At 67.1% G+C, this 25,527-nt stretch overlaps 1 protein-coding gene across 8 annotated transcripts in view; it reads left to right on the top strand.

Annotated features, from left to right (window-relative positions):
- Positions 1–504: 504 nt before the first annotated feature.
- The window catches only part of INF2 (inverted formin 2), a 28,105-nt gene continuing 3,082 nt past the window's right edge, over positions 505–25,527 (top strand). The window contains exons 1-23 of one of the 8 annotated variants that reach the window (XM_069559986.1): positions 505–656; positions 1,786–1,907; positions 12,334–12,733; positions 13,842–13,957; positions 14,034–14,193; positions 14,635–14,668; positions 15,482–15,623; positions 16,444–16,585; positions 16,748–17,422; positions 17,846–17,991; positions 18,068–18,129; positions 18,728–18,830; positions 18,925–19,010; positions 19,494–19,594; positions 20,485–20,555; positions 20,651–20,758; positions 21,031–21,101; positions 21,760–21,880; positions 22,826–22,990; positions 23,099–23,201; positions 23,353–23,514; positions 24,122–24,757; positions 25,169–25,225. In XM_069559986.1, the coding sequence (XP_069416087.1) occupies positions 12,343–12,733; positions 13,842–13,957; positions 14,034–14,193; positions 14,635–14,668; positions 15,482–15,623; positions 16,444–16,585; positions 16,748–17,422; positions 17,846–17,991; positions 18,068–18,129; positions 18,728–18,830; positions 18,925–19,010; positions 19,494–19,594; positions 20,485–20,555; positions 20,651–20,758; positions 21,031–21,101; positions 21,760–21,880; positions 22,826–22,990; positions 23,099–23,201; positions 23,353–23,514; positions 24,122–24,757; positions 25,169–25,224 (3,651 nt within the window). In that variant the 5' untranslated portion in view covers positions 505–656; positions 1,786–1,907; positions 12,334–12,342 and the 3' untranslated portion in view covers position 25,225. Of the gene's footprint in view, positions 657–1,785; positions 1,908–1,943; positions 2,030–9,484; positions 9,654–12,333; positions 12,734–13,841; positions 13,958–14,033; positions 14,194–14,634; positions 14,669–15,481; positions 15,624–16,443; positions 16,586–16,747; positions 17,423–17,845; positions 17,992–18,067; positions 18,130–18,727; positions 18,831–18,924; positions 19,011–19,493; positions 19,595–20,484; positions 20,556–20,650; positions 20,759–21,030; positions 21,102–21,759; positions 21,881–22,825; positions 22,991–23,098; positions 23,202–23,352; positions 23,515–24,121; positions 24,758–25,168; positions 25,226–25,527 lie in introns of those variants that run through there. The other 7 variants (XM_069559987.1, XM_069559984.1, XR_011250436.1 and 4 more) reach the window with 7 other exon arrangements.

The raw sequence follows: 25,527 nt of genomic DNA on the forward strand, positions 1-25,527 counted from the left end.
CATCTGGCCCGAGGGGGTTCCCACGCGGGGTTCAGCGAGCGCGGTCCGGGAGGCTGGTCCACTTGCCGCCAGGCTTTGACAGGAAGCCTCAGTGGGTGAGCCGGTTACCTGGCGCGCTGCCAGGGCGAGGTGGACCTGCAGGAGGTTTGTGGGAGGGGGCGGAGCAGCGGAGCCCAGGGAGGGGGGCGGACAGAGAGGGCTGAGGCCGGGGGGTCCACTTCCAGAGCTTTCCCGGGACCCCCACTCCCCGCTCCGTGTGTCCCAACCCCCAGCGCCACCCCCGCCCGGCAGGAGAGAAACTGGGAGGCCCGGGAACAGACCGAGCCTGGCGGAGGTGGCGCGGATATTTACGGGCTTGGGGAGAGTCCCTGGGCGCCCCGCCCGGGGGGCAGCGGTGGGCGGGGCCTCTCTAGGAGCCCCCCCCCCAGTAGACTCCGCCCCCGGCCCGCGCCCGCTCCCCACGTGGCCGCCAGCGGGAGGGGCTGGGCGGGGCTGGGCGGCGCCTCCTCTTCCTCCCGCGCGCCCCTCGGAGCCTGAGTCCCAGCCCAAACCCGAGCCGTGCGGAGCCGCAAGGTGGGCCGGCAGCCCGCGGCCCCCTCATCCGACCCGGACCAAACGCCGGCCCCATCCCCGCCCTCGGCCGCCGTCCCTATTTGGTAAGTCCGCGCCCTCTGGGTCGGCCGGGAGCCGCGGGGAAACTGAGTCGGGGCCGTGGGGCGCTTGCGGCTCGGGAGCGGAGTTGAGGTAGCGGCGTGTGCAGCCCGGGTGGCAGCCCGCAGCCCCGCGGCGCAGGGCAGCTGGGTCCCGGCTCCCCGGCGGGGATCCCGCGCCGCCCCGGCCCCGTAGGCTCCTGCCCCGCCCCAGACTGCCGGCCCCGGCGCGGAGACGCCGCTCGAGCGCGCGCTGCCCGCGAGCGGTGGGCCGAGGGCCGGCCGGGCCGCCGCCCTATCCAGTGCCGGCAGGTCTCCCCCGCCTTGCGGCTGCCACATCCTGACCATGAATCAGCCACAGTTGGGAAAATAAACTTCATTTTCGCGGCCGCCGCCCGGTGACACCGGGCACGCGGTGGCCTTCGGCCCCATCTGAGCTGCTGGGTCTGTAGGTGCTGGGGAGCAGGTGGGCGCAGGCGTCCTGGGCACTCCTCAGGCAGGCCTTAGGGGATTTAGCCCCGGCCTTGCCCTCCGTTCTCCAGAGTAGGGCTGGCAGTCTAGCCCCTGCTCCTCCAGCCTCACCCTGGGACCCCTTACTGGGGAAGAACCTGGCGAGTGACCACAACCTCAGGAGGGAATCTGTGCCGCCCCCCACCCCCAGCTGTGCCCGCCTGACCCCTGAGGCCCCAGGCTGCCCCTCCCCAGCCGGACACACCAGGAGTCAGAGGCCCTGTGATGGCCAAGCCCTTGCCCCAGCCAGGAATCAGGAACAAGGCCAGAGGTCGGGCACACCCATGCAGGATCGGTAGTGGGAAGTCCTCTCCCCACCAGCCCTTCCCCCTTCTCCCTCTGGCAATGGGAACCGGCCAGGACTCTGGCCTTCTAGGGCCTCAGTTTCCCTATCTTCACCCACAGAGTGGGGACAGTGGCTCAGGCCTGGACCTCCTATGTCGCCCAGCAGTGGAGGAGTTGGGGACCTGGAGCAAAGCCCTAGACTCCCTGGCATGGCTGCCCGGGGCAGGGGCGGGGGCAGGGGGTGGCGAGCATGCTGAGGCCCTCCTGCAGCCGCTGCCAGGACCTTCGGTCGCAGTCTGGAGTCTGAGACCTCACACCATTCCCACCCACCCCTTTCCAGCCCAGCATCAACTTTCTGCTCAAAGCCCGGTTGGTACCGTCAGCCCCTTCCGACCACTGCCCAGGTCCACCCTCCCAGGAGCTGCCAGCGCCCAGCTTGGAGCTGACAGGTCATCAGGGCAGGTGCGGGTGGAGGCGGAGCTGGTGTGAACCCAGGTGACCGGTGGGGTTGCCCTCCCGTGACCAACACAGGTGGCCAGTCCCCCAAAGGCTCTGCTCCTTCGTGACAGAGAGTTAACCACCAGGTGAGGCCCCCACTGCGTGGAGGTGCTGACGGGCTGTCGGAGCTAATTGCACATACCTCCCCCTTAAACCGGGCCGGGAAGCTGTGCCCTGAATAGACTCCATTTGCCTTTCGTCAAAGTGCAGTTGTCTCCCGGGTTGGAGACGTGAACTGGTTCGTGAAGGTGGTGGGAGGGAGGGATGGATCCTGGGCAGTGAGAGGGGCATGGCCCTGTATGCAGGCATAACTAGCTGGCCTGGCCTGGACCCGGGCAGCAGTGTGCCCAGAGGTGGGCTTGAGCCCCTGGCTTGTGAGGGTGGCCAGAGGGGAAACCCAGAGGTGAAGTCCCCGCCATCGCCTGAGGGTCTGTGGGCTGAATGAGTGGAGGAGAGTAGCCAGTGAGCTGGCCTGAACGTCCCCACCTGCTCTGACTGCCACGCCCCCGGGGGAGGGTTGGTTGTGTTTCACGGAAGAGGAGACCGAGACGGGGGTCATTGGTTGATGGGATCAGTGCCTGCCGTCCTGGAAAGAGGGGCCAATAAAGCCCCTCCTGTGTGCACCAGCCTCTACAGGGGCTGCGGCGTTCACCACGCTGGGCATGGGGGAAGCACTGCCCCGAGCGGGAGAGAAGTAGGCAGCCGGGGGATCCAGCACCTGGAGGCCGGCGGCCCCCTGCCCCTCGTCACCCCCGCAGTCCCCCAGGAACAGCAGGCACGTGCGTGCAGCCGCCTCAGGGTCCCGCCAGCGATGCTCTGGGAGCTGGGGGAGCTTCGTCCTGGCTGAGCAGCGCCCCCTGCCCCTGGGCCTGCAGTGGAGGGCAGGTGCTGGCCCACCCTCGGGGCACCCCCTTGTGTGACTCCAGAGCCCAGCAGCCCTTGCAGACAGATGGCAGCGCTGGACTCCGGGAGCCACATGTTCTTCGAGGCAGCGGACCCTCCTAGGAGTAGGGGAGGGGGCAGGCACGGGTGGAGGGCCCCCCCTGAGCTGTCTGAGGGCTGAGGGCGAGGGCGAGGCCACTTTCCTGCAGCCCCCGTCCTCCCCACCCCTCCCTCATCCCCACTCTTTCCAGCTGCAGTTCCTGAGGGCCTCGCTCAGGCATCCCTCTGCTCATGGGCTAGTCCTGAACCCTCCAGCACCCGACCTGGCGAGCTGAGTCCCCATCAGAGCACCCTGGGGCCTGATGGGGAAGGAGGCTGAACTGGGGGACCACCTGCTCCCACAGGCTGTGCCTGGACCCACCCGACAGGGAAGGCAGACCCCCGGGAGGGGCTGTGCGGCCTCCTTAGATGGGAGGCCAGCCTGAAAACACGCTTGGGGAGTGCAGGAGAGCGTGTTTTGCAGCCCTTCTGCAGATGGTGCCACTGAGACCTAGCATCTCAGGTGAGCGCTGTGCGCTGTGGGCCGGGGAGGCGGAGAGGGCCATCCCACTCTGGCCGCACGAACAGCCTGGATGGTGCTTTCCCAGGGCTCCTCGGAGTCCGCCCTGGGCTGCTGTGGGCAGAGGCCAGCCCAGCGCCTCGCCCCGCAGACCGTGGTGGTCCCCCCACCACACCCACGCACACACGCTCTCCCAGCAGAGCCCGCTGCTGGGGCAGGCACTGCTCCATTCCTGAGCTTGGCCTTGATCCTTGCCGATGCCAGTGGGTCTGGGCGTGGATACCAGCATGGGCCCTGCCCAGCTGGGTGAGGGGGCCTCAGTCTCTCCGTCTGGCCTGGTGCTGGGTTGTCTGGGACCCTGGGATGCGGCCTCAGTGTGGAGCATGCCTCCCTTCACCCATGCGCCTGTACCAGCGTCCCCGTTTCTGCTCACGCACAGCTCTGCACGGCCGCCCGCGCAGGAGCCAGGAAGCAGACATCTGCTCTTTCCCTGGCCCCCGGGGCGGGGGGCGGCGGGGGGCGCTGGCCATCCACCTTTCCTGCCTGGCTCTGCCGCTCCACGTGCACGAGCATAAATGGCCTGAGAGCACCAGCCCGGGGCACCCAGACCAGCTGCTGCCCCCTTTGGGGACACCCATGCCCCCCACCCAGCCCCTGTGCTTCTGGGCTGTTCCCCGGGGGCAGGACGAGGCCGTCCAGATGGAGGCGGAAGTGATGGAGGCACGGCCAGGACCTGGGCAGTCATCTCTGAGAGGAGAGGGGGAGCTGGCCAGGCGGGCTCGGCCCTGTGCAGGCGGCAGTGGCGTAGCCAACCCAGGTCCCTGGACAGCATCCTGGCCATTTTACAGATGTGAAAACCAAGTCCAGGCTGGGCCTGGCCCTTGGTGCCTGGCAAAGAGCAGCGTGCAGCGTCTCACGCCCAACACTCAGGATCCTGCTCGCCCGGTCCGGTCGGGCTGCTGGCACCGCCACGTGGGTTGGGAGGCTCAGGAGTGCTGAGTGGGGCCCTGGAAGGCGGTGACCCTCCCGCTCAGCGTCGCTCGGTGAGCCGGCCGAGGAGGCGGCAGTGGGCAGGGGCCCGTGCTTTCTGGCAGTGGTGGGCCTGCTTTGCAGCTGGCATCCACGGATCTGTTGGCAGATTGGGGGGCGGGGGTGGCATCAACCTGCTTGTCCCTGGGTAAAGACAGGAGTCAGGGCCAGAGGTGCTGAGGTCCGTGCCCAGGGGACGTGGCTGGTCCACAGCAGAGCCTGGTCTCAGCTGGAACCTGGGCTGTCCCCTGCCCCCGGCCCTGGCCACAGCCCCTGGCGGTGCCAGGCTCTGCAGGCTGGGCCCTCCCCCCTCCCCAGTCTGCTGCTTTGTTCTCCCTCCTCTGGGCAGGCAGCCTGGACCGGGCACACAGGACAGGCGGGCTGGGGCTAGGGGGACCCCTGGGGCGGGCAGTGGGTGGCCTTCAACCCTGAGACTCCCAGACAGGCACAGGGTGGTCAGTGACTGAAGCTGGCCTATGCCCTCCTTTACCCAACTCTGCGGCTCCTCCCTGAGTGGCCTTTCCTGCAGGGTGCAGGGGCCAGGGGAGGGACCCTACGCTTCCTGCCCTGAGCTGTGTCTGCTCTTCGAGGAGAGAACCTGGGCAGAGCGGATGCTGGTGGCGAGCCCCGGGTCTGCGTGCGGCCCAGCAGAGCCTGCAGGTGGACGCTGTGGCCAGACACCTTGCCCCTCGGGGCGCCACCAAGTTCCTCACCCTCTAACCACAGGCCTGCACACATCACTTCCCTCGAGCGCCGCCGCTGACTCGGCGATAGGGGGTGGCAGTGGTGGCCACTGTCCCCGTCGGCCCCCGAGCCGCTCCCCGCCCTTCCAGCCTCGGGCCCCCGGAAGCTCGATCAGAACCCGAGACTGGCAGGGGGGCCAGGCCTCTCCCTGTCAGCCCGGCTTGTGCACCTGGAGTGCTGAGCCCAGAGAGGAGGTGACAGCGGAAGGCGAGGACAGACGCAGCCCCTGTGCGCCCGCGGGCCAGGTGGAAGCGAAAGCTGGGCTTCCTGGTGCGGGTGCCTCCACCCTTCCTGTTCTCTCCCTGCACCCAAACCTGAGCCGGCTCATCCTGGGGGAGGGGGACTCCCAGATTCCCTCAAGCCCATCCCCCAAAACCCAACACCCGCAGTGCCCAGCGCAGGGTGGGCCCTCCTCCCAGTGCGCCCAGCACAGGGGCAGCACCACCCACCGCCTCCAGTGGCAAGTGTTCCCTGTCGAGTCAGTCCCCTACCAGGGGCGCCCTGTGGGGCCCCCGCCAACTCCTGCTCCTAATGAGGACAGTGGGGTCCAGAGAGGTCTGTGTCTATCACCACCCAACCTGACCCAGGTCCTGGGGCACCAGGGACCAAGCCCCAGCCTGGCTCCCCCGACTGCTGATGCAGCCCGCCCGGGCCCCGATCCTTCTCCACTCACAGCGCAGGAGACCCGGCTCCTGGCTCTGCCCTTTCACCCCTGGTGACCGAGCCGGGGACAGACCCGCTCGGAGCCCGGTTCTGCCTGTGAGATGCCGCTGGCCCCCTTCTGCCACTGTGCTCGCAGGCTCCCTTTCGCATGGCGAAATGACCATATTCCCCCTGGATGCAGCCTCTCTAGTGTCTGGCGTGTGTCCTGTATGACACACCCCATTCCATGTGGTTGGAATCCCACACAGCGCAACCAGCCTCCTGGTGGTCGCCTCTGTTTCGTAGTTCGGCGCTGCCCTGGATGTCTTGGTGCCCACCCGCCTCCCCGGCCCCTCTCTCCTGCTGCTGGGTGCGACGGTGGCCAGCCAGCCTCCTCACGCACAGTCAGGCTTGGCAGGCAGAGGCCTCGCACCCCATCCTGGAGACGTAGGTGGCAGTGGGCAGGAGGGTTGTGTGGACAGGAGATGGACCAGGGAACCATGGGACCCTGCATGCCTGAGGCCCTGTGGACTGCGCCCAAGCACGGGTGGGCGGTGGGCGGACACTCAGTTACCTCCCCGAGGCCCCCTGTCTGCAAGACCCCCTACCTGGGATGAGCCCAAAGCAGGTGACCCACCCAGGTCAGTCAAGATCCCCAGAGGGCTCGGGGCCTGGTGCGTGACACAGAGACGCCGAGATTCTGGAAAGGAGGGAGACAGGAAGTCACGGCAGGGCAGCCTCAGCTCCCCCTCCCACCGGGAAGGGCCTGGGCTGCCCCTGAGCTCCAGGGAGCTGCCAGGAATGTAATCCAAGAGTTGCCAGGCAGTGGAAAAATTTTGGTTTTCTGGGAGCTAAAAATATTGTGTGGCAGCCCCTGCCTCCCAGTTCCGGAACCCCGCTCCTGCCGGTTTACCGCCCACCCCGGGGAGACGAGCTCACTCTGTGCGCCCCGCCCCCAGCCTTGCTGGCTCTGGGCCCAGAAGCACCCCAGCTCAGTGCTGATGCCAGCAGGGCTGCCCCAAGCTGTCTCCCCAGCTGCCAGCAACCGTTGCCCGTCACAGGTGCCTTCCTTAGCCCTAGTCCCCACCCCAGCCCCACACCCCTCACCTTGCACCCCTCACCAACAGGGACTGCGGAACAGAAAACCTCAGCCACTTCCACAAGGTGAGAGGCTCAGTGCCGTGGCTGGGCTGCCTGCCCACCAGGCTGCTCAAAGCTCAGTGGGCCCTGGACCCCTCCAGAGCCTCCTAGCTGCAGCTCAGTGTGTGTCCAGGATACAGCCCAGTGTCTGCCCGGCTCAGCTTCTCCATCTGCAAGGGCTGGTCTCAGGGCTCTGGGAGGCCAACTTTGACCCTGCCCCCTGCTACACACACAGAGTTTGATTATTGTAGGCAGAGGTAGTGGCTTCCTGTCGGTCCGTACCACTGCCCAGGTATGAGGGCACCCAGGTGGAGGGGCCAGCATCACCATGCCAGGCTGGCCATGTGCAGGAGAGCCAGATGGGTGTCTGAGGAGGTGGCACCTGTGTGGGCTGGGTGATGCCGGTGAGCAGGACACCCAGATTAGTGAGTGGACCCTGGGAAAGCTCAGAGGGAGACCCTACCTTCCATAGCCGCAGTCGGAAGGGCAGGGCATGACCCCTTCCCAGAGGACACCCCACGTTAACGGAAGAAGAAAGATGAACGCTAAGGATCTATGGTCAACGTCCCACTAATGTCAGAGCCTCGGGGGCTTCCCCTGCAAAGGGCCCTTCCCTTTGTCCGCTGTAGTTTCGTTACAGGGTGGGGTGGTCCGCTTGGAGGACAGAAGAGGTGCTGAAGCACCCGACGTTTCAGATGCTCAAGGTACAGGGTCTGGCTTGAGCCTCTTGAACTTGGACCCTGGGAGCCCCAGACTTTCTCAGCCTGCGGTGCTGATTCCAAATTCCTGCGCAGGCCCAGCTCTTGGCGGGCTGGCCACGCCCCTCGCCTGAGGGAGCCCTGAGCGCCGGGAACACATTCCTGAGCTCGCGGCTCCGCCCCTTGGCCCCGCCCCACCCAGGCCGCGGCTCCGCCCCTCGGGGCCCTGCCAGGAACAGAGCTGGGCCCGAGGCCCCGCCCCTCGGGTCCTGTCCCTCGGAGCCCTGGTCTCTGCGCCCGGCCTTGGCTGCAGGGTGGGCGCTCAGTCTGTGGACAGGGCAGGCCGGGGCTGAGAGCCTGGCATCCACGGACTGAATGACCACAGCCGTGAGGGCCCTGCGCGCTCGCCCGGTGCCCGCCAGGCCCGGTTTCAGTATGAAAACCCGCTGCAGCCCGGCTTCCGGCTCGCTGCCTCCCACGCAGGGTCCCTGCATTGTCCCCAAGGGCCGTCGCCCACAGCCTGTGCTCCTGAGAGCCGTAAACGTTGGTTCCCTCCTTGAGTCCCTCCAGTGTTCCCTGCAGAGATGCTCAGTCACCACCCAGAAGGGAACAGGCAAAGCTGTTTATTCGGAATTGCAGCGGCCAGGGAATCACCGCCGTGTGGTTACTATATACACAGAGTGCTACCTACACACCCTTGACTATATAACACGCGTTACTATGTTAAACTATTTTCTGTGTATAGAAAGCTTCTTTACAGGACGGGGCTTCCCGGGTCCGGATGGGGGCTGCAGGGCTCGGGAGCTGCACGGCTGAGGAGATGAGGGCCCCCATGCGGTGGCTGGGTGATGTCCTGTCCTGTCCAGCTTTCTCTGCTTGGTCCCCAGTGGGAAGCGAGGACAAAGCCCAGGAAGCTGTGGGTTACTGATGGAGCCTGGGCCGCGGGGGGATGTCCCAGGGCCTTCGGAGGGCTTCCGGGGCCGTCGCTAGAGATAGCAGTCTGACATCCTGCAGGTCTGGCCCGCAGGGAGTGGGCTGCGTCCTGGGCTGCTTCCTGTGGGGGTGCTGGTGGTTCTGGTCTGGTGGCTGCCCCTGTGGGTCAGAGTCTGTATATGGTCTGGCTGAGCTCCATTTTATATTCACTCTTTATCCTGAAAAGTGGTTGGAATGTTTCTAGGAAGATGTCCTTGGCCTGGGGCCTGACCAGGTGGACCCTGGACAAGGCTGGCAGCCTGGTAGGCATCACAGAGGGAGAAGTCACCCACCTCAGCCTCTGGGTCCCTAGCTGAGCTCGCTGTCCCTGCTGGATGCCCCGTGCTCACTGGGCTGTGTGGGCTGCGGCCAGTGGAGCCCCTTGCACCCTCTCTGACTGGCTCAGTGCGTGGGGGGTGGTGGCGGACAACCAGGGCAGCTGGGCTGCAGGACACAGGGCCTAGGATCAGGCGGACAGCTGGGCAGGCTGGGCTGGTCACCAGTCGGGCTTCCCCTCCCCTCAGACCCAGGGGCTCCCCTGTGGGGGGTCTTTTCGGGCAGTGAGCCTGTGGCCCCGGGAATTAGGGGTGTGTGGGGAATCCTGGGCAGCTCTGGTGACCCGGTGGCTTCTGGGAGCTTGTTTCTCCGAGTCAGGGGACCCCTGGGGCTCTTGGCTGGAGACACACTTGGAGGCCAGAGCGCTGGTCTGGGAGAGTTCTGCTGGGTCCGCCCAGCCTGTGCCAGGCAGCCGGGGCCTCGGGCCAGGGGAGGCGGGGGCAGGAAGGGAGGGTCAGCTCTGGGTACTCCTTAAGCGGCGGCACCCACGGCCGGTGGCAGTGTGTGCGGAGATCTGTCTGTCCGTCCGCCGGGCTCTTCACAGTGCTGGTGGGAGTGCCCCTCCCCCACAACGCGAGGCTGCCTGGGAGGGGCAGCTGGGCACGTCTGTGGGCAGCAGCGATGAGAAGCCAGGGGAGTGTGGGGGGCAGCCCCAGGCAGGGCCCAGCCTGGGTGGGCAGAGGCAGCAGGAAGGCCCTGCGTGTCTGGGTGAGTACCTGGGGGCCTGGAGGGTGGGTTAAACCTTGCAGTCGTGGGGCGGGCCAGGTCCAGTACAGGGCCCAGGCCACAGGGGCCCCTGGGGACACCCCGCATGCCCCCACCCCCACCCCCCCAGCTGCTGCAGCAGCCTGACCTGGGTCTCGGCCAGGGTCTGCTGAGAGGGCCGGAGCTGGGGGTACAGTGGTCAGGGGACCCCCGCCCTGCCCCAGCCAGGCTGCCTCCTGGGAGGACCCAGGGGTCCTGCAGGGCAGGGGGGAGGATGAGGGATGGGGGGGCCCCTGCAGACAGAGGAGGGGCTGCTGAACTGCCAGGAGGCCCCCAGGGGGGTGGGGGGAGGCTCCGGAAACTCAGGTGTTTCCAAAATCTTGGCTCCCTGTCCACCAATGCCTAATAGAAGAAACACGGAAACATCGAGTTTGGTGGAGAGAAACGGGCGGCTTTACCATTTGCCAGGCAAGAGGGAGACCGGAGGCTAGTGCCCCAGGAACGCTGCCCGCCTCGGGAGAGGGAGAGGCTTCGTGACCTCATGAAGGGCTTGCCTTTTTTTCTTCTTTTCCCTTTCTTTTGCAAAGTTTCAAAGTGGTCACAGCTGACATTGGGCAACTCAGCTGACATCACCAAGTCTGGTGTCCCTGAAGTTTTCGACTCCTGATCTTTTTGAAATGTAGAATGCTACAAGCATGGGGCTTCCCTGGTGGGTCAGTGATAAAGAACACACCTGCCAAGGCAGGAGACCAGGGTTCAATTCCTGGGTCAGGAAGATCCCTTGGAGAAGGAAATGGCAACCCACTCCAGTATTCTTGCCTGGAGAATTCCATGGACAGAGGAGCCTGGCGGGCTACAGTCCATGGGCTGCAAAGAGTCAGACACGACTGAGCGACTAAAGCAACAACAGCGAGAGGGGAGGGGGAGGTGATGCCCGATACAGAGCAGCTGGCGCGAAGCCAGAGGGATCAGCTCTGCTGAGGACAAGTCCACCTGCGAGCGCTTTATGCTCGTGGCAACAGGTGAAGAACAACTGAGATTTTCAAGCTCTCAGGCCTGTTAACGCTCTTGTCCCAGCCTGTTCATTGTTTCCTTCCTTTCCTTGTCTGTCAGGAAAGTCTCATTTCTATTTAAGAAAAGCCTCACGTCTATTTTTGCTGCGGCAGATTCCTCACTGCTAGCTCATCCCCCCGTATCAATGGAGGAAGGGAAACAGGCGTCATTCACGTCGAACTGAGGGGCCAGCTTCCTGGCCCAGGGGCCCGTCTGTCTCCTAATTCACAGGGGAGGACACCCAAGACCCTCACCCAGGTTGGGGGGAGGGCCTCCTCCAGGAGTGAACGGCAAGTGCTGGGGACCCCAAGCCCTGCCCAGCATGGGCGCCTGGGCCATTGCCCCTCAGCCTGTCTCACGCATGGCCCCAGCTGGCCCCTGGGGTCTCCTCCGTAACTGGCCAGAGCCAGCAGCCTTTAGGGTGATGCCACAGTGGGCGCCAGCCTCTCAGGGGCGCCAGGCCACCTTCTGGGGGCCAGCCTCGCTCTGCCATTTCCATCTCTGGGACTCTGGGCACGTGCGTGACCCTGCTTCCCTGGGTGCCACCTCCATTTCCCTCCTGTGAAGTGGGGGGTGTACCGTGAGCCCCCTCCAGGTGGTGGGAGGTCAGGGGTCAGGGTGGGCAGTGCCAGCATGAGGCCCCCCGGCATGAGGTGCAGTGGTGTCACCGTGCCCTGCCCCTTGAGCCTCCAGCCCAGGAGCTCCACACTGCCCCGCTCACATGCTAAATACAAGACCATACATGGTCACAGAAGAGCCTGGGCTACCTCTGACCCTCTGGGCCAGTCCCAGGGCTCGGGTTGGGGCCCACATCACAGCCCTGGGCCCCAGGAGAGGGACCCAACCAGCTCTCGTCATGACACAGAAAGACTCCCCTCCATTACCACTCTTCTGGTCTGAGAGTGGAGTGTTTGGGAATGTCCTGACCTGGGCCACCCCCCACCCTCTGGGGGATGTTCTCTGGGCAGCCATCAGACTGCCTGTAGCTGAATCCAGGTCAGTGTCCGAGAGCCCCGGGCCTGGGGGACGCTGGTCCCTGCCCCCAGAAGCCCACAGAAGCCCACAGAAGCTGGGGCCTGGCAGGGCTGCTCCCCAAAGGTCTCTGGTCATGCCTGGAATCGAGTGGGCCTTGCATGTGACCCTGGAGCCAGCCACATTCCTGGTGCCGTGGGCAGTCTGGAAATGCCCCGGGTGTGGAATTGTCCCCGCCCACCTATCATCCCCATCTGAGCCTGTCCACTGGGCAGGGGAGCACCCTGGGGTCCAGGTGAAGGAGCCCCAGACACACCATTTCTGCTGCCTGAGCACCACAGGGTCAGTGGCCTTCCTGCCAGTGAGGCCTCCTAGGGTCTTGGTGCCTACCGTGAGGGCAGGGGTGCGGCCTCCTTGGTTGCTATGATGACCGAGACGGGGCGGGGTGGGGGGTGGGTGTAAGAGGCGCTTGGCACAGGGGACGCCTGTGGGGAGCGGGAGGCCTGGCGGGGTGAGGCATCGCCAGCACAGCGGGTCCCCCCGGGCATCAGCAGGCGAGTCCTCTGTCGGGAGGTGGAGACACGGAGCAAGGGACACCGCCTGCCCCCGCCTCGCTGGGCCTCGCCCCGGGCTCACAGCCGTCTCCTCCCGCCCGCAGTTGAGCAAGATGTCGGTGAAGGAGGGCGCGCAGCGCAAGTGGGCGGCGCTGAAGGAGAAGCTGGGGCCGCAGGACTCAGACCCCACGGAGGCCAACCTGGAGAGCGCCGAGCCCGAGCTCTGCATCCGGCTGCTGCAGGTGCCCTCCGTGGTCAACTACTCGGGGCTGCGCAAGCGGCTGGAGGGCAGCGACGGCGGCTGGATGGTGCAGTTCCTGGAGCAGAGCGGCCTGGACCTGCTCCTGGAGGCCCTGGCGCGCCTGTCGGGCCGCGGCGTGGCTCGCATCGCCGATGCCCTGCTGCAGCTCACGTGCGTCAGCTGCGTGCGCGCCGTAATGAACTCCCAGGAGGGTATCCGGTACATTCTCAGTAACCAGGCCTACGTGCGCCAGCTCTCCCTGGGTGAGGCCCGGGCACGCGCGCAGGGTGGGAGGGGCGGGCCGCCCACTCTGAAGCCGGGACACTGCAGCGTGATCCTCCGCCAGCTGCACCTGGTCACCCGCTCTGCTCTGACTTCCCCTGCGTTTCCGCCCAGCCCGGTGCTAGTCCAGGCTCTGCCCCAGCCTGAGGTTTCTCTGGCCTTGAGGGCCCGGTCCACACCGTGGCAGTCGGAGTCATCTGGATCAGAAACATGTCCATCTGAGGGGGGCCCCCTCCACTCCGCCTGGTTTCCAGCTCCTCAGGTCTGGGCCACCCGCTGGCATCATTCTCCACCCCCACCCCCGCCTCTGCGCTGGCCTCCTGGGGGCGCCTCCTCCCCACTCAGGCTGTGGTGCCCATGTGTGCCTGCCAAGTCCTGCTCACCCTCTGAGCTCTGGCTCACTCACCTATTTGAGGGCGTCTCCCCAGGCTGTGGCTAGACGTAGTCCCCAACCTGGGGGAGACCCCAGGCGGCCCTTGGTGGACAGTGGTCACTGCACGCTCTGCCCGCCAGGCTGTGCTGCCCCCACTGATGCATGGGGCTCCAGGGCGGGCAGGGCCCAGGTGGGCAAGTGAACCAGAAACCACCCGGCTCAGGCCCAGCCATTGCCGTCTGCAGAGTCCTTAGTGCCTTAGTCTCAGCAGGGTCAGCCAGGAGACACCCCCAGAGCTTCCCCAGCTCCGGGAGTGCGGTGGGAGGCAGGGGCCACGGGGACAAGGCGGCTTCGTGGGCTGTGAGTCGCAAACACGGTTGCTCTGAGTTTGGAGAAAACATGGGCTCAGTGCTGGGAGCAGTGCCAGTGTGGGCCTTGGGCTCAGAGCCCGCAACTTAGACCTGAGGGCTGTCGGGAGTAGAACCCCAGTGACTGGGGCCATGCCTGCCTCCACACCCCTTCCGGGGGTCCTGGGGGCAGCCAGCATGTCCAGAGACCAGTGCCTGATGTGGGCGGTGGGCCCTGGTCTCTGTCAGCCCAGCAGGTTGGCAGCTGCAGGGTGGGAGCCTGGGCCCGGCAGCGGGTGCAGGCATGGGGAGGGCAGGACCCAGAGGAGGGGGCCCCGAGCCCCTCTGAGAGGCCCCTACCCCTGGCAGCTCTGGACACGTCCAACGTGATGGTCAAGAAGCAGGTGTTTGAGCTGCTGGCCGCCCTGTGCATCTACTCACCCGAGGGCCACGCCCTGACCCTGGACGCCTTGGACCATTACAAGGTGAGCCACATGTGGTGGAGGCCGGGCCGGAGCCTGGGGGCACGCTGACCCCTGCCCGCCCCCCCCCACCCCGCAGACAGTGTGCGGCCAGCAGTACCGCTTCAGCGTCATCATGAGCGAGCTCTCAGACAGCGACAACGTGCCCTACGTGGCCACCCTGCTCAGCGTGGTCAACGCCATCATCCTCGGCCCCGAGGACGTCCGCGCCCGCGCCCAGCTGCGCAGCGAGTTCATCGGTAACCTTGACCTCTGCGCTGGGCCCTGGCCACCTGGCCCGCGCTGCCCGCTTCGGGGACGATGCCCCTCGCCCCTCTCCAGGGCCCTGGGGCGGGCTCTGCTTGGGCCTGGGAAGCCTCCTGCCCTCCCGCTCCCTTCAGTGGACACAGGGCCTCAGGACCCCTGGACGGTAGCGCTGGAGGGATCCCGGTGCAAGGCTGCCGCGTGGAGGGAGGCAGGCCGGCTGGCTGACGTCCAGGCCTGGCCCTGCTGGCGTGACTGTTCCCCGGGCACCACGTGTGTCCAATGAGATCTTTCCAGAGCCCCATGCCTCCAGCGACCCGAGGGAGCGGGTTCCCCTCTTGCCCCACAAGCTGGGCACTGGGTGGTGGGAGTGAGGCCGGGGAAAGGGCGGAGGGGAAGGCGTCCCATGTGCCGGTAATTTGCTTGCCCCTTCCCAGGGCTGCAGCTGCTGGACATCCTGACACGGCTGCGGTGAGTCCCCACACACCTCCCCCCACCCGGCTCCCAATTAGCACCTTCAGGAGGGCTGGGAGGGGGCCTCCTGGAGTAGCCCTGACAGGCCCCCCCCATCCTGGGGCCAGGCCCAGGGAGGACCCAGCCTGCCATCCCTAGCTGGACAGGCCATTCTGTGGAATTTCCCCCAGCGGTCAGCAGCTGCCCCAGAACCAGGGTCCCCGGGTTTAATACAGGATGCGCAGTTAAACTGAAGTGTACGCAGACTGTCCCATCAGTGTGTGGCCCAGATATCGCACGGGACACACTTAGACTGTTTATCAGTCGATGTTTAAAGAAGCCGGTATAGCTGAGAACCCCATCCTGGTCCTAACCAGGACCACGCTCCCCCCCGGGGAGAGGGCGGGGGGGCCACCCCATGAGGAGGCTCCCGGCTGATGTGACTGGGGCTGAACTGGCCTTAGCGGAGAGAGGCCTGCTGGATGTGAGGACTGGTCAGGGCTGGCTTTGGTGGACACAGCACCCCAGCTCAGGCCAGCGCTGAGGCTCGGTGGGCCCCCCAGAGGCCTTGGTGCTCCCCTGCCCTCCGCCTCATGCCCCAAGCAGCACAGCCATGCCGGCTCTCCCTGCAAGTGTGAGAACTCACACTTTCTGTCCCAGGGGGCATGGAGCTGACCCAGAAGCCCACCCCACGGATCTCCGCGCCTCCCGCCCCTGCTGTGGGAACCTCAGGCCCTGCCCAGGGTGGTCTGCGTGTCTGTCCAGGGAGGCGCAGCTGGCATGGGGGGCAGCCAGCTGAACTCCCCGGCCCCCTCCCCTCCCCCACCCCAGAGACCTGGAGGATGGGGACCTGCTGATCCAGCTCGAGACCTTCAGGGAGGCCAAGGCTGAGGACGAGGAGGAGCTGCTGCGGGCCTTCGGCGGCATCGACGTCAACAGCCACCAGGAGGTCTTTTCCGCGCTCTTCCACAAGGTGCACGCGGCGGGCAGCGCCTCCCAGGACTCTGTGGGGGCCCAGGGCTCAGAAGGGGCCGAGGGCCTGCCCCGCTCACACCCCGCCCTGCTGGGCCTCAGGCAGCTCGAGAGCCACACCCCGAGCCCACAGGGGTAGGGGTCTGGAGAGGAGGAGCCTGGAGCGGGGACCCAGCAGGACAGGGTGGCTGCGTGGTCCTGGGCCTAGCAGCCCAGCCACTGTGGGGTGGTCCCAGGGGATGCTGGGACAGTGAGAGGCTGAGACAGAGCTGAGTTCCAGTCCAGCCCAGGCCCCATCTTCGCTGAACCCGGCAGCTCTCAGCCAGGGGCCGGGGTCCGCAGAGGCCATCCAGAAACAGCTGGAGACACTGGGGCTGTCACCCTGGGCAGGGGTGCTTCCAGTGGGCGGGGACCAGGGGTGCTGCTGACACCCCACAGGGCACGGGTAGCCCCACCGCGCTGACCTGGCCCTGATGTCACCAGTGTGCCCATCGGGGAGCCCTAACTCAGACTCATTCCCGGGGCTGCCCTTGCAGCTCAGCTGGTAAAGACTCCGCCTGCAATGCAGAAGAGTTGGGTTCAGTTCCTGGGTGGGGAAGATCCCCTGGAGAAGGCCATGGCAACACACTCCAGTATTGCCTGGGAAATGCCCAAGGACAGAGGAGCCTGCCAGGGCCTACAGTCCATGGGGTTGTAAAGAGTTGGACACGACTGAGCGACTACACCACCACCACCTGGGGCGTAGGGACCCTGGCGGGGAGGCCGGCGGGTGACGCCCGGGCGGTGACGCCCACCGACCCGCACCCCTCGCCTGCCCCCAGGTGAGCTGCTCCCCTGCGTCTGCCCACCTGCTCTCAGTGCTGCAGGGCCTCCTGCACCTGGAGCCCAACCTCCGCTCCAGCCAGCTGCTCTGGGAGGCCCTGGAGAGCCTGGTGAACCGGGCAGTGCTCCTGGCCACAGACGGTGAGCCTGCGGGGCTGGGGGAGGAGCACCAAGCCCGCAGCCCCAGCCTGCGTCCCCCTCCCAGACCCCAGGCGGGTGGGCAGACGGGGTTCTCGGCCTGCGGGTGGAGGAGGCCAGCCTTGGACCCTGACCCCATCCTGAGCCCGGACGTCCCCACCCCAGGCCAAGAGTGCACCCTGGAGGAGATGGTTGAACGCCTCCTGTCCATTAAGGGGCGGCCCCGCCCCCGCTCCCTGGACAAGGCCCACAAGAGCACCCAGGCCGACCTTGGCCAGAGCCAAAGGGGCAGCTCCCCGCAAAACTCTGGCGCCCCGACAGCAGACCTGGGTGGCCAGCAGCCAGCCGCGGCCCTCGGCAGCCCTCTCGTCGCCAGCATCCAGGGCGAGCGCGGGCCTGCACCGCAGCCAACAGCCCCAGAGCAGCTGGAGCGACCCCCGCCCCCACCGGCGCCCCCGCTCCCTGGCCCCGCGACCGCGCCCCCTCCAGCGCCCCCTCCCCCACCTCCCCCGCCGCCGCCGCCGCCGCCCCTGCCGAGCATGAGGGCTGCATTCCCCTCGCCCCCGCCGCCCCCGCCGCCCCCGCCGCCCCCACTGCCTAACTCTGCTGGGACCATACCGCCCCCACCTCCCCTCCCGGGCCTGGGGGGCCCGCCCCCGCCGCCGCCCCTGCCCTGCGTCTCCGGGCCTCCTGCCGCGGGCGACGTGGAGGAGATCATCGTGGCCCAGGTGGACAGCGGCCTGGGCTCGGCCTGGGTCCCCCGGCACCGGCGCGTGAACCCTCCCACCCTGCGCATGAAGAAGTTGAACTGGCAGAAGCTGCCATCCAGTGTGGCCCGCGGTGAGGCCCAGCCCGCACGGCTTCCCTCCCGGGGCAGGGGGCGGGGACAGGTCAGGGGTCGCCCCGCCGGCCCCTGTGCTCCCACACGCCCCCTGGAGGCTGCGGGTCTCTGCTGCTGGGGCCCTGCACTGCGCGGGCCCAGGGGCTGGGCGTGCTGATGCCAAGAGAAGGTCAAGGCCAAGGGTGGCTAGAGGCCAGGTCGCCGGCCAGCCTGGACACAGGGCCCTGGGCACCCGCACGCACGTACACAGCGTGGCATCAGCTGGAGGGCTTCTGTAGCTGGGCATTTATCAAGTGCCTGCTGTATGCTTGCCTTGGGCTGGGCCCCAGGCAGGACACCCCTGCCAGCCCTCCAGGCCTGCACCACCTGCCCCTGGACTTGGGGGGCAGGCGTGAGCCTGACTGGAGGCCCCTCACCCACAGAGCACAGCTCCATGTGGGCGACGTTGAGCAGCCCCGACGCCGAGGTGGTGGAGCCCGACTTCTCCAGCATCGAGCGGCTCTTCTCCTTCCCCACGGCCAAACCCAAGGAGCAGGCGGTGGCCCCGGCCAGGAAGGAGCCCAAGGAGGTAGGGATGGGGCCGGGGCTCAGACAGGGCTCCGTAGCCGCCCTCCAGGTACTGACGGACTGGGGCTGTTTTGCAGATCACTTTTCTGGACTCCAAGAAGAGCCTGAACCTCAACATCTTCCTAAAGCAGTTTAAATGGTGAGCATCCAGGATCTCGATGGGTCAGAAGCCCAGCCTCTGCCGTGGCCCATCTTGGGCTCAGCAGTGCCCTCTGCAGGCCGCCCTGGGAAGTGCACATCCCATCCCGGGGACTGCAGACAGTCAGATAATAGCGGCAAAGGATTCCTGCTGGGGGCCCTGGAGACCACCAGTCCAGCCTCCCTGGGGAATATGAGACCCAGAGAATGGCAGGGACCCCCTAAAGCCACAGACGAGTGGTGGCTGCGGCAGGCTGAGGACCTGGCCCTGCCTCCCTGCCCTGAGTGCTTCTTAGCGGCAGGTGCCCTGCGCAGGAGCTCACTGGGCACTGCTCAGCCTTCACCCTTTGTCCTGAGCAGCCCCCTGGAAGGAGGAGGCAGGGGGCGCTCTGGCAGCTGGGGAGTGCGTCATTCAGCCGCGACCTGGGCAGGTGGCCCGCCTTCTCTGTGCCCTGAGACTCCCTAGGTGGAAGGAGAAAGCTTGCTATGACCGGCGTGGGGCTGTGGGCCCAGGGCCATCCCAGGCAGGCAGGGTCCCAGGAGGCCAAGGGCTGTGGCTCATGCTGTCCTCGGCCACCGCCACCCTCTCGCCCCACCAGCTCCAACGAGGAGGTCACTGCCATGATCCGGGCGGGGGACAGCACCAAGTTTGACGTGGAGGTCCTCAAGCAGCTCCTCAAGCTCCTTCCGGAGAAGCACGAGGTGAGTGAGCGGGGCAGCAGGTGAGCCCGGGCCCCTCCTGCAGAGCTGCGCCTGTGAGTGGGCTGCAGCGAGCACGTGTGGGCGCCTCCCGCAGATTGAGAACCTGCGCTCCTTCACGGAGGATCAGGCCAGGCTCGCCAGCGCCGACCAGTTCTACCTCCTCCTGCTGAGCATCCCCTGGTGAGCCGGCAGCCCCGGGGGTGGACGGGAGCTGGGCCTGGGCTGTGCAGACCCCTGCCTGGGGTTCCGTGAAGGCTGGGGGCTGACAACTCTGGTGCAGCCCCAGCCTTGGGGCCCTCCAAGGGGCCCTGTGGGGTCCAGCCCTTCCTCCAGGCCAGGGACATCGTGGGGGTGGGTGGTGGGCAGGGCTCCGTGGCCTCCTGCAGGCCAGCCCAGGCCCTCCTGTGTGACCCCTCTGCTCTAGGAGGGGACTGTCCCACAGAGGGCTACTGCCCTTGTCCTTGGCACCTGCGGGCTTGTCCAAAGTGCTTTTGCTGAGCCCTCTCAGTCCTGCCTGATCCCATCTGGGGCCTGGCTTGGGAATGTGCTTGTTGAACCAGGCCAGGCCATGAGACCCCTGGCAGCTCCGAGCTGAGGACCCTGCGGGCCCCAGGCAGGTGGATGGGGGCCACTGGAGCCTGAACTCCTGCTCTGCCGCCCCAGCTACCAGCTTCGGATCGAGTGCATGCTGCTGTGTGAGGGCACGGCCGTCGTGTTGGACATGGTGCGGCCTAAGGCCCAGCTGCTGCTCGCCGCCTGTGAGAGTGAGTGCAGCTGCGGGGCTGGGCAGGCTGGCCCTGGACGGCGCCTGTGGATGCCTAGCTTCCCCTCCCCACAGACCACCGCCCGGTCCTGAGGGCTGTGCCACGCATGCACAGTCACGTGTGCACATGCCATGTGGGCGTGCACACACACACGCTCTCACACATATGTGCATGCACGTGCCCACACGTGCATGCGCTCAGAAACACCCACACGCTCACATGTGCACACGCACACACGTGCACACGTGCAGACACACGCATGCACACGGGTGCACACACATACACATACGTGCAGATGTGTGCGTATACGTGTGCTATCACACATACACCGGTGTCACATGCATGTACACGTGTGCACACGCTCTCTTGGACACGTGCAGACACCTGTGCGGGCACATGCTCTTGGCCCACGCGCACATGCTCCCGCACTCAGGCGCACACGCATGCGCACACAGATGCGTGCACGTGCTCGCTCACATGCCCGGGTGCACACACGCATGCACACGCTCTCACACGCGCGCACACACACACCACCTTCCCTGAGCGAGGAGCCAGGGAGTCACCGCAGCTGCGCGGCAGGGACGTGGACGGGCTTGGCCGCCGAGGCACAGCCCGGTTCTGCTGGGCATGCACCCAGGGATATCCCTGTCACCTCGCCCACAGGGCCGAGAGCCAAGGTGGCCGCAGGTCCCAGAAGGTCCCCTCAGCATCCTCGCCCACAGAACGGGCACTGGGGTTCAGGGAGCGCTGCTGGCGGCACGCCCCAAGCTTCCTGGGGTCAGGGCTCCACCGTCCTGCCCCTCCCTCGTGCCCCGCGCCCCTGTCCCACCCTGGGCGGAGCCTGGGGGCCAGGCCGGGGGGGCGGGGCATGAAGGGACCTTATCCCGCAGGCCTGCTCACCAGTCGCCGGCTGCCGGTCTTCTGCCAGCTGATCCTGAAAATCGGGAACTTTCTCAACTACGTGAGTGGACAGCACCCAGCCCGCCACTGCTCCCAGACCCCCGACCCCACCCCTCCACCAGTCCAAGGGACTCCCTCCCCGCCCTCCCCTCGCAGGGCAGCCACACTGGGGACGCCGATGGATTCAAGATAAGCACGCTGCTGAAGCTCACAGAGACCAAGTCCCAGCAGAGCCGGGTCACACTGCTGCACCACGTGCTGGAGGTACCGGCAGGGGGGGCCTCCTGAGTGCAGCACACGGGTCCAGAGGCCTCGGGGGCCCCGCCCAGCCCCCCAGGTCTCCCCTTTGCAGCACTGCCTCACCCTGCCGCCCCCACCCACTCTGACCAGCCCCTGTCCCGCCCCAACCCCGGGACAGCAAAACTGTGAGAACTGCAGTCAGGCGGGACGTGGACCAGAGCTACCGAGGGTGGGGCTTGCATGGTGGCCTTGGGTGTGTGGCCTCAGTGGGCCTCACTGGACACGTCATGCTGCAGGAAGTGGAGGAGAGCCACCCTGACCTCCTGCAGCTGCCCCAGGACCTGGAGCTGCCCGCCCGAGCTGCAGGGTAGGTGCCTCCCCTCCCCCACCCACACCCCAGCCAGGGCATGTGGGCTCAGCTGGGCTGCTCCCGTGCTGGGGCACCGCCCTGGACCCTGGATCTGCTGCCTGACAGTCATCCCACTTTGGCACAGGACCTTGTGTCCACTGTGGCCTGCCCCTGTGCAACCTAGAGGGAAGGAGAGTGACCCAGCCACGGTCACAGCAGGGGCTGGTCTAGCACAACCCCCTCACAAGGCTGACTTTCATGCCATGTCCATGCTGCCCCCATTGTACAGTCAGGGAAGCTGAGGCCCCAGGAAGTAGGGTCAGGGCTGTGGGGTCACATAGCCCAGGGGCGGCTCTGGGAGGGCAGGGTCCACACTCAGCACTGGCTAGCCCGGCTCCATGCCACCATGGAAGGTTCTCTGGTCCTGGGGAGGCTGAGCCTTGCAGAGAGTCAGGCAAGGAGGGCAGGCTGAGCCGACAGGGTCACTGTCCTGACACCACCCGCCCAGCACCTTCTCAGGTGGGCGTCTGAGCCCACACTGCTCAGCCCATCCTAGACCTCTGACATGCCTCTGGCAGCCAGTGTGCTGTCGGGGGCCACTGCCCTGAGGGTGTGCCGTCCGGGGGCCCCGCTGTCCTAGCAAGGCTGGACGGCAGCTTTCAACTGGCGCCTTCAGGATCAACCTTGATGCGGTCCACTCGGAGTCCAGCACTAACCTGAAGAAGCTCCTGGAGATGGAGCGGAAGGTGTCCTCCTCCGTCCCGGAGGTGCAGGAGCAGTACGCCCACCGCCTCCAGGCGAGCGATGGGCGAACACAGCCCTTTCCAGGGTTGGGGTGTCTGCTGGGCCTGGGGTCTATTGTAAAGTGGGAGCGCTAGCCGAGCGGGTGAGCCCGGAGGAGAGAGCAAGAGGGAGGGCCCCTGTAGGAGAACAGCCCCTGTTCCTGGCCCCCAGGCGGTTTCCGCAGCTGAGGGGTCTCGCCTGATGTTGGGCTGAAGGGCTCAGCGCCCCGGCCCTCAGAGCCCTGGCGACCACTGCCTGCAGAGCCTGTGCTGGAGGCCGTCCTGCTGTGGCCGAACCCAGCGCTCCAGAGGCTCCCAAGCAGGCATCACCTGGGACAGTGGGTGGGGCCCTGGCCAGGCCCCGCCCCCGGACGGCCCCGCCCCCGGACGGCCCCGCCCCCGGACGGCCCCGCCCCCGGACGGCCCCGCCCCCGGACGGCCCCGCCCCCGGACGGCCCCGCCCCCGGACGGCCCCGCCCCCGGACGGCCCCGCCCCCGGACGGCCCCGCCCCCGGACGGCCCCGCCCCCGGACGGCCCCGCCCCCGGACGGCCCCGCCCCCGGACGGCCCCGCCCCCGGACGGCCCCGCCCCCGGACGGCCCCGCCCCCGGACGGCCCCGCCCCCGGACGGCCCCGCCCCCGGACGGCCCCGCCCCCGGACGGCCCCGCCCCCGGACGGCCCCGCCCCCGGCCCTTCGCAGGCCCTGACCCCTCCCACCACAGGCCCCTGACCCCGCCCTGCCCCCCTCCCACCACAAGCCCCTGACCCCGCCCCTCCCACCGCAGGCCCCCCCGGACCCCGCCCCCGCCCCTCCCACCACAGGCCCCTGGCCCCGCCCCACCCCGCCCTGGCCCCGCCCCTGACCCTTCGCAGGCCCTGACCCCTCCCACCGCAGGCCCCTGACCCCGCCCCCTGGCCCCCCAGGCCCTGACCCCCACCCCCGCCTCCCCCCTACATAGGCCAGCATCACAGACTCACAGGCTCTGGAGCAGGTGTTCCAGGCTATCGAGCAGAAGCAGCTGGAGCTGGCTAGTTACCTGTGTGAGGATGCCCAGCAGCTGTCCCTGGAGGACACGCTCAGCACCATGAAAACCTTCCGGGATCTCTTCCTCCGCGCCCTGAAGGTGGGTGGGAGGATGTGTGGTGGGTTTGCAGTCGCCGCTGTCTCCAAGCAGGGCAGGCAGAATTGGGGTGCCGGAGGCCTGGGGTCACGGACTGCGTCCGTCCCGCAGGAGAACAAGGATCGGAAGGAGCAGGCGGCCAAGGCTGAGAGGAGGAAGCAGCAGCTGGCGGAGGAGGAGGCCCGCAGGCCGCGGGGCGTGGGCGGCAAGGCAGGTGAGGCGAGCGGGCAGCAGGGCGGCTGGGGACCGCCGCGTCTCGGCTGTGGCCTTTCCGCCCTCCTCGAAAGTCGAGAAGCCACCACCCCTCCCTCTCGGGGGCTCTGGGGACCCTGGGCAGTGTCCCTGAAGGTCTCTGGGCTCCTCAGCCAGGAGAGGAGGCGGGAAGCAGGAAGAGGTGTGTGTCATCGACGCCCTGCTGGCTGACATCAGGAAGGGCTTCCAGCTGCGCAAGACGGCCCGCGGCCGAGGGGACGCAGAGGTGGCCAGCAGGGCACCCACCACCGACCCCCCGAGGAACAAGGCACCTGGTGAGACCCTCCACCACCTCCCGTCCCCCTTCCCTTCCCACCATCCTTGCAGCCCAGTGCCTTCCTCTAGGAAGCCCTCCTTGATTGCACAGGTGAGCCTGCTCCTCTTCCCTGTTGCCCTGAAATAAGGGACACCTCACTCCCATGTTCCTTGCACACATCTCTGCTGCAGCAGAGGGTTCCCTGGTTGCTGTGATAGCCATTTGTTTGGCCCCCAGGCGGGCAGGAGAGCTGGGCCAATGGGCTCGTTGACATATGCCCTGGGGCTCAGAGGGTCTCGAGGTGGCTGGCGGAGGCGGGATGAGGCCCTGGAGTGGGACCCTCCACTCCTGGCCAGGCTGCCTTGGGGGCTCTGGGGGCAGGAATAATATATGTCATCGCCGTGGGCCCAGTGTGCCCTGATACCTCACGCTAGGTACAGACCATGGAAACCAGGGCCCAGGCCTGCCCCGTGGGAACCCACTCGACCACCAGGGAAGGCTTCTCAGGGAGGGGGCTTCACAGGACAGGCGCTATTGACTTGGGACATCCTGAGCAGGGCCCTGGGGGTTGGGATCACTCAGGGGGTGGGGCCCATGCCCTCCACTGACCAGTACTTCATCCACAGCCGCCACCAGGGATGCCGTGGGAGGTGCCAGCCCCCCCAGCTCTGAGCCTGGTCTGGACGCTGCAGCCGCCAGGGAGCCCCAGAGCTGGGACCTCGCAGATGCCACTCCCACCAGCCTCCAGCCCACTGGAGACTCATCAGAGACGGGTGGCCCTGGGTCCCTGGAGAGGCGCTCTTCCTGGTACACAGATGCCAGTGATTTCCTGCCCATGGAGAACCCCCAGGGCCCCCAGCCCCCTGCAGGGGCTTGGCCAGTGGTACTGGGAGACGCTCAAGTCCTGAAGCCCCTCGACTTCAGTGACCAGCCCCCCAAAGCCATGGATCTGAGGCCAGACGCTGAGGAGCCCCCGGCCACATTGGGTGCCTGCCAGGCCAAGGCCAGCCGCACAGATGAGGGCCCGGAGGATGCAGCCGCCCACTGCCGCCACGCCGGCCTCCCCGCTGCAGGCCCTGATGAGGACGAGGATGGGGAGCTCACGGCCCCAGACTCCTCGTTGGACACCTCCCTGGACAGGTCCTTCTCTGAGGATGCGGTGACTGACTCGTCGGGGTCCAGCACCCTCCCCAGGGCTCAGGGCCGGACGTCAAAGGGCACAGGCAAACGGAGGAAGAAACGCCCCTCCAGGAACCAGGAAGGTAACTCAGGCTCCCTGTCCCTCCCTGTCCTGCGGAGCAGGGGTACCGGGTGGGCGAGTAAGCAGGGCTGGGGGCGTCGACACGTGGTCCAAGCTCATCCATCCCACGCCGGAGCCTGGACCTCCCCTGAGGCCGGCCGCTGCCCCCTGAGAGTGGGCAATTCCCCGCCCGCCCCTCCGGTCTTCCCGCAGAGGAGACAGCAGTGTCCCTGCACTGGGAGGGCCCCGCCTGGCAGCTGCACCCCTAACCCACTACCTCTGCCTGGTGATGCCAACCCCAGCCGGCTGTGGCGGGGGGCCTGGGGTGTGGCTGCACTTCAGCTCAGCGTCCATGCGGCCCAGCCCCGACTCTGAGTCCAGGGTCGCTTGTGAGGGACGAGCTGTTGAGCGCATTTCTTTTATTTGGAAGCAGAGGTTGCCCCCGACCCTGACGATAATAAAACAAAAAGGCTCTGTGTGATCCAATGAGGTAGGTACCCGCCTGGCGCTCAGCACTAACTGTAGGCAGGGCCAGGCCCGCGCCGGCCCTCCTGAACACTAACCGCTTCCCCCAGCCCTCCCCGGGACCCTCCTGGGGCCCGGCTTCCCCTCCTGCCCTCTCGGAGCCTCGCTTAGCTGCCTTCTCGTCTCTTCCTGGGGCAGATGGGGCCTCTGCTGCCTGCAGACAGGTGAACGGGGCTCCAGGGCGCTGAGGGTGGGAGAGAGGCCCTCCTGCCTGAGCAGCTGGCTCACTCCCGCCCACAGGGCCTCCCCTTTCCCCGAGTCTGTCCT

This window comes from Ovis canadensis, chromosome 18 (assembly GCF_042477335.2).
Source record: "Ovis canadensis isolate MfBH-ARS-UI-01 breed Bighorn chromosome 18, ARS-UI_OviCan_v2, whole genome shotgun sequence".
Taxonomy (NCBI): Eukaryota; Metazoa; Chordata; class Mammalia; order Artiodactyla; family Bovidae; genus Ovis; species Ovis canadensis.